At 46.0% G+C, this 11,562-nt stretch overlaps 1 protein-coding gene across 3 annotated transcripts; it reads left to right on the forward strand.

Annotated features, from left to right (window-relative positions):
* Window positions 1-4,217: 4,217 nt before the first annotated feature.
* Window positions 4,218-10,966, forward strand: PDHB (pyruvate dehydrogenase (lipoamide) beta). 3 transcript variants are annotated; one of them, XM_011947218.1, is made up of 11 exons: window positions 4,222-4,302; window positions 4,386-4,439; window positions 6,055-6,162; window positions 6,246-6,308; window positions 6,411-6,446; window positions 7,075-7,174; window positions 7,229-7,360; window positions 7,787-7,897; window positions 8,543-8,634; window positions 10,035-10,176; window positions 10,467-10,966. In XM_011947218.1, exons 1-11 carry the CDS (start codon window positions 4,261-4,263, stop codon window positions 10,610-10,612), a joined length of 1,026 nt encoding a protein of 341 aa, XP_011802608.1. In that variant the 5' UTR covers window positions 4,222-4,260; the 3' UTR covers window positions 10,613-10,966. The 3 variants fall into 3 exon arrangements, with proteins under 3 accessions (XP_011802607.1, XP_011802608.1, XP_011802606.1); XM_011947216.1 differs by having other exon boundaries at window positions 7,075-7,360; XM_011947217.1 differs by lacking the exon at window positions 4,386-4,439 and having other exon boundaries at window positions 4,218-4,302; window positions 7,075-7,360.
* The last annotated feature ends 596 nt before the right edge of the window (window positions 10,967-11,562 follow it).

Genomic DNA, 11,562 nt, shown 5'->3' on the forward strand with positions numbered 1-11,562 from the left:
AGCTTATGTGGCTGGGTGCAGTGGCTCACACCTGTAATCCCAGCACTTCCAGAGGCCAAGGTGGGCAGATCACTTGAGGTCAAGAGTTCGAGACCAGCCTGGCCAACAAGGTGAAATCCTGTCTGTACTAAAAATACACAAATATTAGTAGGGCACAGTGGTGGGCACCTGTAATCCCAGCTACTTGGGAGGCTGAGGCAGGAGAATTGCTTGAGCCCAGGAAGCAGAGACTGTAGTGAGCTGAGATTGCACCACTGCACTCCAGCCTGGGTGACAGGGTGAGATTCCATCTCAATAAATAAATAAATAAATAGGCCAGGCGCGGTGGCTCAAGCCTGTAATCCCAGCACTTTGGGAGGCCGAGACGGGTGGATCACGAGGTCAGGAGATCGAGACCATCCTGAACTACACGGTGAAACCCCGTCTCTACTAAAAAAATACAAAAAGCTAGCCGGGCAAGGTGGCTGGCACCTGTAGTCCCAGCTACTTGGGAGGCTGAGGCAGGAGAATGGTGTAAACCCGGGAGGCAGAGCTTGCAGTGAGCTGAGATCCCGCCACTGCACTCCAGCCTGGGCCACAGAGCCAGACTCCCTCTCAAAAAAAAAAATAATAAATAAATAAATAAATAAAAGAGCTTATGTGAAAAATAATTATTCTTGCTGCACTTTATACAAATAATCAGGCCAAGTATAATAAAGCAAATCAGTCTTACCAAGATTTGTCTTTAGTAAAAATGGGAAACTGGAGAGAGAAATATTATGTTTCAAGAACTATGGTACACTTGTTATTAGATTCTAGTCTCATCAGTTGTTTTTAAGTTTGTTTCTGCAATTTAGGCTAACCCTGCTTGTTCCCGTGAACCAACCAGTGATCTCTGACTGCTACTCAAAACAAACAAGAGTGATGGTGTCAGGCCTCTGAGCCCAAGCCTGCACATATTCGTCCAGATGGCCTGAAGCAAGTGAAGAATGACAAAAGAAGTGAAAAATGGCCGGTTCCTGCCTTAACTAATGACATTACCAGTGAAATTCTTTCTCCTGGCTCAAAAGCTCCCCCACTGAGCACCTTGTGGCCCCCACCCCTGCCAGCCAGAGAACAACCCCCTTTGACTGTAATTTTCCACTACCTACCCAAATCCTATAAAATGGCCCCACCCCTATCTCCCTTCACTGGCTCTCTTTATGGACTCAGCCGGCCTTCACCCAGGTGATTAAAAAGCTTTATTGCTCACACAAAGCCTGTTTGGTGGTCTCTTCACATGGACGCGTGTGAAAGATGGGCAATGTAAAAATCTGAATCAATATTCTAATTCTGGACACCCTGGCATCAGCTAGCAACCCCACATCAGCTTGGTTCCAACAGTTGCCCAGTTCATGGAAAGTCTTCTAATTTAGCTTAGTTGGGATAATTTTACTTATTTTGCTTTACTTTTATGGAATATATTCCTATTGTACTCTTTGTGTAGGAGTGCAGGATAAGCTTACTGAATGTTTTCTTAAACTGAATACTTATTAATCTTCCAGATATCACCTTTTGTTGGAACTTGGAGTTACGACCCTCATCAGTATGGCCCTCACCATCCTGATGTTTTCTGACTGAGCTCCTCTCTGCCGTGAATATTCGGCCTCAAGAAGTTACAGAAGATGGATCTTCGTCCCTCTGAAACTTTTAGGATTAAAGTTTCTCTTATAATAGGGATGAGGCAAATGTCAGAGGAATGTGAACCAGAGCAACTCCATCTTGAATAGGAACTGGGTAAAATCAGGCTGAGACCCACTGGGCTGCATTCCCAGACAGTCAAGCATTCTCTGTCACAGGATGAGATAGGAGGTCAGCACAAGATACAGGTCCTAGAGACCTTGCTGATAAAACAGGTTGCAGGAAAGAAACTGGCCAAAACCCACCCAAACCAAGATGGCAATGAGAGTGACCTCTGGTTGTCCTCACTGCTACACTCCCACCAGCACCATGACAGTTTACAAATGCCATGGCAACATCAAGAAGTTACCCTATATGGTCTAAAAAGGGGAGGCATGAATAATCCACCCCTTATTCAGTATAAAATTAAGAAATAATCATAAAAATGGGCAACCAACAGCCGTCAGGGCTGCTCTGTCTATGGAGTAGCCATTCTTTTATTCCTTTACTTTCTTAATAAACTTGCTTTTGCTTTGCACTGCGGACTTGCCCTGAATTCTTTCTTGTGTGAGGTCCAAGAACTCTCTCTTGGAATCTCGATCGGGACTCCTTTCCTGTAACATCTTTTGCTTGGCAAATCTGATCCTGAAATCTTTTGGTGCTGGGTGGTGGGAAAGGTGGGAAGGACTGATTCACTGTTTCATTCTAAGCACCACCCACAAATTTTGGGGGGCTGAAATCTCAAGTTCAGGAGTTTCTCAGGGATGCTGTGGCAGTCTGGGAAGTGCTGGCCATTCCTCAGGCTTCCTGGCAGGGACTGATGGTACTAGATGATGGTGGTGGGCGAGAGAGACTCAGAAGGTGTTGATTCCACATCTTGAAGATCATCCATCCATTTTACAGATGAGACAGAGTCCCAGAGAGTAAAGGTCATCTCCATGCAGCTGTCCCCAAATTTCTATCTCTAGTCCTGACTAGGCCCTAGGCTCCAGCCAACCTGGGTATGTCCCAGTCATCTAAAGAATAAAGGCTGGTTGCATTGGCTCATGCCTGTAATCCCAGCACTTTGGGAGGCTGAGGCGGGTGGATCACTTGAGGTCAAGAGTTCAACACCAGCCTGGCCAACATAGTGAAAACTCATCACTACTAAAAATAAAAAAATTAGCCGGGCATGGTGGCAGGTGCCTGTAATCCCAGCTACTCGGGAGGCTGAAGCAGGAGAATAACTTGAACCTGGGAGGCAGAGGTTGCAGTGAGCTGAGATGGCGCGACTGCACTTCAGTCTGGGTGACAGAGAGAGACTCCATCTCAAAAAACAAAAATAGACTCTTACTTCCCCAGCTCCTCACAATTACACTGCCCCAGGCTCCTCCCTTGTCCCATCTATCCATCCAACAACGACAAAAATCCAAAATTTTCCTCAGCTCTTCCCTAGCACTTACAGCATTCCTATTGATTCTAGCCCAAATAGAACTCAAAACTGTCCCCCTCCTCTCCATCTGGAAGTTGCCTCCTAGTCTGACTCTGTTGCCGCCACAGACTTCTCAGCATCCGCCTGCTATGCCTTTGCCTCCACCCCTTCCGCGATGGCCCTAGATGCACTACTGCACTGGATCCCAGAGACCTTAGATTATAAACCCAGACTCCTCATCACAGCCCACAAAACCCTAATTTGGAAGTTGCAAGTTCCTAATTTGGGAGCCTGCAGCTGTGATCCACAGAAGGGAATGTTTGGAATGTCTTGGGGATGGGTGGAGACTGGGTCTCCAATTGTCCCATCTGACCCCCAAGGGCCAAACTAAGACTAATTAGCTTCCAGAGGTTGTCCCTATGGTCACGTGTTAGGCATCTCCCCATAGGGCCTTCTCTAAAGTTGTTGTAACCTTCCCCCAAACAGGATCCCAACTTCTGCTTCAGGAAGCAGTGGGAAAAGACCATGCTTTAGAGTCAGTCCTAAATATCGGCTCATTTAATCAATTTCTGCTTCAGTTTACCCATCTTCAGAATGGAGATAATAATAACACTAATTACCCAAGTGGGGTACTGTGAGAATGAGCTATACGGCACAGATCTTAATGCTTGGCTCACAGTAGGTGCTTAATGCAATCAATGAAAGCTGTGGTCTGCATTATAAGGAATCAACAGACTGTCCAGGGAAGACTAGGCTCACTCATAAAGTGTTAAGCTCCCCATCACTACAGCGTGTACAAGCACTTCTTTGGTGCCCAAGGGATTCCAGCACCCACAACAGGATGGCCTAACTCTTAAGGTCTCTCCAGCTTCCAGAGATCATGCTCCTCAGTGTCTGACTTTCTAGTCCCCATCCTTCAAGTAACACTGACAGGCACGTGTGCCCAGCGTGCACCTCGCAAGTTGGTCACAGCCTACTGTCAATAAAGTTGATTTGAGACGGCTCCAGGCAGAGGGGCAGTGCCACCCACACAGTCACCTCGGCCCGGCCCCGCGGCCCCTCACCCGGTGGGCGAGGAGGTGGGGGGGGGGGAGCCGAGTCACGCAGGCGCCGCGCCTTGCCATTGGCCCGCGCCGGAGGAGGCGGGGCTTTCTCACGTCTGCCGGCCCCTCTGTGTTGTCATTTGGCAGCGGATAGAGGACACGATCAAGATGGCGGCGGTATCTGGCTTGGTGCGGAGACCCCTTCGAGAGGTAGGCAGCAGCGCGCGGCCTGTATTCCTACGCCACCCGTGCCCACCCTGCGTCCCGCCATCATCTTCCTCTCTCCCTGCCAGGTCTCCGGCCTGCTGAAGAGGCGCTTTCACTGGACCGCCCGAGCTGCGCTGCAGGTAACAGGCGCGGGCGCTCGTCGGACGAGGGCGGGGAGGGCCCCCTTCTCTCGGGAAGGGGGCCGGAGTCGCGCCTGCGCCCTGGCCGGTCGGCGCTGTGGGCCTTGGGTTTGCGGAGCCAGCATCCTCCGTGGAGCTCCTGCTGCCTCTGTCGCCGCCTGGCGCTTATCACCCCAGCGAGTCACTACCTCACAGCTGGCTGGGCAATGGGGGAAAACTAAGATTAGGGGTTTCTTCCCTCACTCCATGTTTTTTTTTTCTTTAAATTGCAGCAAAATAGACCTAACTTAAAATGTACTTTTCAGAAGTGTATAATTCAGTGGCATTAAGTACATTCACCATGTTGTACAACCATTAACCACCATCCATTTCCAGAACTTTTTAATCATCCCAAACAGAAACTGTCCGTTACTCGGTAACTCCTCATTTCCCTTAACCAAACCCGTGGTAACCCATGTTGTACTTTTCTGTCTCTATGAGGTTACTATTCTAGAATTTTATGTAAGTGGCATAATTTGTCCTTTTGTGTCTGGCTTATCTCAGCGTAATGTCCTCAGGGTTGATCCATGTTGTAGCATGCGTCAGTTTGATTCCTTCCTAAGGCTGAATAATATATATATGTATGTATTTTTGAGATAGTCACGCTCTGTCACCCAGGCTGGAGTGCAGTGGCGCGATCAGAGCTCACTGCAACCTCCACCTCCTGGGCTCAAGGGATTCTCGCGCCTCACACTCCTGAGTAGCTGTGATTACAGGCGGGCGCCACCACACCCGGCTGATTTTTGTATTTTTAGTAGAGACAGGGTCTCACCATATTGCCCAGGCTGGTCTTGAACTCCTGGCCTCAAGTGATCTACCTGCCTTGGCCTCCCAAAGTTCTAGGATTACAAGCATGAGCCACCTCGCCCAGCCCGACATTTTCTTTTTTTTTTGTTTGTTTGAGACGGAGTTTTGCTCTTGTTGTCCAGGCTGGAGTGCAATGGCACTATCTTAGCTCACTGCAACCTCTACCTCCTGGGTTCAAGCAGTTCTGCCTTAGCCTCTTGAGTAGCTGGGATTACAGGCGCCCGCCACCACACCCGGCTAATTTTTGTATTTTTAGTGGAGGCCAGGTTTCACCACGTTGATCCAAACCTGCCTTGGCTTCCCAAAGTGCTGGGATTACAGGTGTGAGCCACCGTGCCTGGCATTGTTTTGTCTATTGTGAATAATGCTGCTGTGAACATTGATGTGCAAGTATATGCTTGAATCCCTGCTTTCAGTTATTTGGGGCATATACATAGAAGTGGAATTGATGGATTGTATGTTAATTCTCCTCTCCTTCCTTTTTTTTTAAACTAGATTTTACCATTCATTATATTAAAATAGCAACTCCTACATTCTGGATGCAAAGTGTTTGGCACCTAGTGAGTGCTCAGTACACTAACACATACAGTCAAAGACCTACTATGTGTGATAGAAATGTTACTTTTAGAATTCTTTGAGTTTTAAAGAGAAACTTGTTCTAGTGTTTTTAGATTGTATGCTCTGGGCAGCCTAGGTAAATATAAAGGAAGAAAATCTTAGTTGAATCTCAAACAATTCTGTATTGACTGTTTTTGCATACCTGCGACAGGTGACAGTTCGTGATGCTATAAATCAGGGTATGGATGAGGAGCTGGAAAGAGATGAGAAGGTATTTCTGCTTGGAGAAGAAGTTGCCCAGTACGATGGGGCATACAAGGTAACTGAAATATATGAAAGTTATACAAAATTGAGGTCACTGTTACCCTCAGATACACTTAAGGGATCAAATCTTAATTGTAGGTTAGTCGAGGGCTGTGGAAGAAATATGGAGACAAGAGGATTATTGACACTCCCATATCAGAGGTAAGTCTTCCAGGGGGAAGCAGACCCTGGAGGGCATGTCTATTAGTGTCCACTGTCTTCATTTTTATGGATTTTCACTTATGTTTATATTTTACTTTATAGATGGGCTTTGCTGGAATTGCTGTAGGTGCAGCTATGGTATGTAATACTCTTTATGAAGCTTATCCAAAGACATTTCTTGTTTTCTTTTGAGACGGAGTCTCACTCTGTCGCCCAGCCTGGAGTGCACTGGCACAATCTCAGCTTCCAGGTTCAAGCGATTCTCCTGCCTCAGCCTCCACAGTGACTGGGACTACAGGTCGCGCCACCATGCCCGGCTAATTTTTGTGTTTTTAGTAGAGATGGGGTTTTACCATGTTGGCCAGGCTGGTCTCGAACTCCTGGCCTCAAGTGATCTGCCCGCTTTGGCCTCCCAAAGTGCTGGGATTACAGGCGTGAGCCACTGTGCCCATCCCCAAAGATATTTAACATCACCTTTTAAAAACATTTGGGAAAAAAACAAAAAAATTCCAAGTAGGTAGATGTGGTGGTGCTTGCCTGTAGTCCCAGCTACTCTGGATGCTGAGGCAGGAGGATTACTTGAGCCTAGGAGTTACAGGCTGCAGTGAGCTATGATGTGCGCCACTGCATTCCAGCTGGGTGACAGTGAGACCCTGTCTATAAAAAATAAAACCATTATTTGAATGTTGGAAGACTTGGAGTGATTGTTTGCTAGTCTTTATTGCTGTTTCTAGTCTTTTTAACATCCACATTTTTGATTTTACAGGCTGGGTTGCGGCCCATTTGTGAATTTATGACCTTCAATTTCTCCATGCAAGCCATTGACCAGGTTATAAACTCAGCTGCCAAGACCTACTACATGTCTGGTGGCCTTCAGTCTGTGCCTATAGTCTTCAGGGGGCCCAATGGTGCCTCAGCAGGTGTAGCTGCCCAGCACTCACAGTGCTTTGCTGCCTGGTATGGGCACTGCCCAGGCTTAAAGGTGGTCAGTCCCTGGAATTCAGAGGATGCTAAAGGACTTATTAAATCAGCCATTCGGGATAACAATCCAGGTCAGCACAGGGACCCTTTGGTTTTTTTTTTTTTTTGAAAATTGAAAAACTAAAATGATATATTTACACAGAGGAAACCATTCAAGTCTTTTAGTTAGGCTTAGATACATCATATAAAATGCTAATAATTTATATAGTAAAGACAGTAAAGAATGTGCTTGCTTTTCCTATTTCCAACTATAAGGGGGCCAGCTAGGTAAGGGAGACATTTACTGCACACCCACAATACTGGTTTTAATAGATAAAATTATATTGACCAAACTACAAATTTAAGTACCTAAACTGCTCTCAAGGCTGCTGGTTGTGGTAGAAATAAGGCTAATCAGCACCATGAAACTTCTCACAAGATGAATGATATTGCTTTGTATAGTTTTAATCATTCTGGATGTGATTGGTTACTTTTGTTTAAATATTTATGTTTTTCAGTCGTGGTGCTAGAGAATGAATTGATGTATGGGGTTCCTTTTGAATTTCCTCCAGAAGCTCAGTCAAAAGATTTTCTGATTCCTATTGGAAAAGCCAAAATAGAAAGGCAAGGTAAGAGAACTAAGATACATAAACAGTATTTTTAATCCAGTCCCTCAATTTTGGTAAAATTAAACCTACAAGTTACTGTCATTTACTTTGAAAAATTATAGAATGAGCTCAAGTTAAGAATGTGTGATGCCCCAATTTCTCATTCAGTTGTGCTTTTCTAGATCTCAGTCTGGTAGGTTTGTGTTTCATTTCTTTTTTTTTTTTTTGAGACGGAGTCTCGCTCTGCCGCCCAGGCTGGAGTGCAGTGGCGCAATCTCGGCTCACTGCAAGCTCCGCCTCCCGGGTTTACGCCATTCTCCTGCCTCAGCCTCCCGAGTTGCTGGGACTACAGACGCCCGCCATCTCGCCCGGCTAGTTTTTTGTATTTTTAGTAGAGACGGGGTTTCACCGTGTAAGCCAGGATGGTCTCGATCTCCTGACCTCGTGATCCACCCGTCTCGGCCTCCCAAAGTGCTGGGATTACAGGCTTGAGCCACCGCGCCCGGCCTGTGTTTCATTTCTAGGAAGGCTGCCACATTCCTCAGCTCACTGGAATGAAGTTGAGTTGAAGACTTCACGAATGAACAAGAGCCACAGCTGGCTGCACAGTGGTGTAGCATCTTCAGTTTCAATCTGATCTCTCATCTGTGACCACTCTGTTTTCAGGAACACATATAACTGTGGTTTCCCATTCGAGACCTGTGGGCCACTGCTTAGAAGCTGCAGCAGTGCTGTCTAAAGAGGGAGTTGAATGTGAGGTGAGTGGTCATTTACTTGTTCTTAAAGAATTAGAAAGGCTCCTTTTAGATTTAAGACCCAGAAGAGTTCTGTAACAGGTTAATTAGATGTAAAACCTTGCTTTGTCACTCATTTGTGTCTCTGCTTAAAGCTGGAAACCTGCCTGCAGTTCACATACTTAGCTTTTTACCACTCAGGTCACTTAGGTTCTGGATCTTGTTTTTGAGAGACAGGGAGCTCTCTGAACCTCTTCTGCTTCTCAGTGAACCCCCCGAGAGAGAGAGAAAAAGACGGGGTTTTGTTCTGTTGCTCAGGCTGAAGTGCAGTGGCTGAATCCTAGCTCACTGTAACCTCTAACTCCTGGGCCCAAGTGATGCTCCCACCTCACCCTTCTGAGGTTCTGGATCTTTCAGAAATGTACCATGTGCTAGTTATACTTGGGCAAGTTATATACTCTAAATCTGTTTCATCAGCTATAAAATGGGGATAATGCTGTCCCATGATAGGGCAGTTGTGAGAATTACACTTAGTGTAGTGCTTGGTACATGATAGGCACTCAGCTGTTAACTGTTACTCATTTTGATGAGGGAATTTAAAGTGAAGGAGGATTGGCTGGGCGTGGTGGATCACCTGAGGTCAGGAGTTTGAGACCAGCCTGGCCAACATGGTGAAACCCCATCTCTACTAAAAATACAAAAATTAGCTGGGTGTGGTGGTCTATGTCTGTAATCCCAGCTACTCCAGAGGCTGAGGCAGGAGAATGGCTTGAACTGGGAAGGCAGAGGTGGCAGTGAGCCAAGATCATGCCACTACACTCCAGCCTGGACAGCAAGAGCAAAATTCCATCTCAAAAGAAATAAAAAAGTGGCCGGGCGTGGTGGCTCAAGCCTGTAATCCCAGCACTTTGGGAGGCCGAGACAGGCGGATCACGAGGTCAGGAGATCGAGACCATTCTGGCTAACACGGTGAAACCCCGTCTCTACTAAAAAAATACAAAAATCTAGCCGGGCGAGGTGGCAGGCGCCTGTAGTCCCAGCTACTCAGGAGGCTGAGGCAGGAGAATGGCGGGAACCCGGGAGGCGGAGCTTGCAGTGAGCTGAGATCCGGCCACTGCACTCCAGCCTGGGTGATAGAGCGAGACTCCGTCTCAACAAAAAAAATAAAAATAAAAAATAAAAAAGTGAAGGAAGATGAATGAATCCTATAACCGCACAGAGCTGCTTGTGGTAGACATACAGATTTTTGTTTTAATTCAAATTTTTTTCTTTTACAGTTTGTACATTCATGTACCTATTCATAGGCAGATTAGATTTTCCTAGACACAAAGATTAACAGGAAACAAAAAAGGAAATGGTATTATGGGGTACGGCTCTATTTGTGCTGCAATAGCTCTGTAAACTTGATTATATTACCTGTTTAGGTGATAAATATGCGTACCATCAGACCAATGGACATGGAAACCATAGAAGCCAGTGTCATGAAGACAAATCATCTCGTAACTGTGGAAGGAGGCTGGCCACAGTTTGGAGTAGGAGCTGAAATCTGTGCCAGGATCATGGAAGGTATTTCAAAGAAACTGGTTCTAGAATACAGTCAAGCTGTAGTAAACATCATGTACCTGAATACGTACAGCATAAAGAGATTGAAAGCTAGGAGTGGCCAAATGACTTGAACTTTAAACTTGTAAGTTAGGCATTTCTCCTCAGGCAAATATTTTAAAAGCAAATCCAGAAAGCAGTTCCCCATAATTAGCATTCCTTAACGTTTTCTCTTTCTGGTGAGCCACACCTCTGTGCCAAGGTGGTAGTGCCCAGCTGGCATTTGCTCTCTCTCAGTTGAGCCTTCCTTCTAGGTCCTGCGTTCAATTTCCTGGATGCTCCTGCTGTTCGTGTCACTGGTGCTGACGTCCCTATGCCTTATGCAAAGATTCTAGAAGACAACTCTATACCTCAGGTCAAAGACATCATATTTGCAATAAAGAAAACATTAAATATTTAGTTTGGACTTGAATATCAAGTCGTTGAAATTTATTTGAAATACTTGCTGGCACTGCACTTGTACTTCTAGACCTGACTACTCATAAAGGAAAACGATTTCTAAAGCAACAGCAGGTGTTTTTGTACAGGGAAGTTTAAATGTGTTTGTGTGGGGAAAACTCTCCACTCTCCTGCCCTAGATGCCATGCTTCCTTTTGTTTGTTACAGTTGCCACGTTCTTTGAATAACAAATTATATAACATTTTACCCTGTCTCACCACAAGGACAAAGTATGGATGTGGCAGAGTCCTGATGAAAGATATATCCCAACAAGATAACTTATATGTATAAAATTAAAGCATATAATATACATTTACTGTTAGTTTGTTTTGATAAGGAATAAAGGAATTAATTCCTCACTATGACTGTTTTTTTTTTTTTTTTTGAGACAAGGTTTGGCTCTGTTCCCCAAGCTGGAGTGTGGTGGCACAGTCTCGGCTCACTGCAACTTCCGCCTCCCAGGTTCAAGTGATTCTCCTGCCTCAGCCTCAGGAGTAGGAAATTAGCCACCACATCTGGCTAATTTTGGTATTTTTAGTAGAGGTGGGGTTTCACCATGTTGGCCAGGCTGGTCTTAAACTCCTGACCTCAGGTGATCCATCCGCCTCTGCCTCCCAAAGTGCTGGGATTACAGGCATGAGCCACCACACCTGGCCATGACTATTATATTTTTATATTAAAAGAATTGACTGGGCTGGGTGTGGTGGCTCATGCCTGTAATTCCAGCACTTTGGGAGGCCAAGGCGGGCAGATCATGAGGTCAGGAGATTGAGACCATCCTAACATGGTGAAACCCTGTCTTTACTAAAGCCAGGCATGGTGGAGGGCGCCTGTAGTCCCAGCTGCTCAGGAGGCTGAGGCCAGAGAATTGCTTGAACCCGGGAGGCGGAGTTTGCAGTGAGCCAAGATGGC

Source organism: Colobus angolensis, unplaced genomic scaffold (assembly GCF_000951035.1).
Source record: "Colobus angolensis palliatus isolate OR3802 unplaced genomic scaffold, Cang.pa_1.0 Scaffold26, whole genome shotgun sequence".
Lineage (NCBI taxonomy): Eukaryota > Metazoa > Chordata > Mammalia > Primates > Cercopithecidae > Colobus > Colobus angolensis.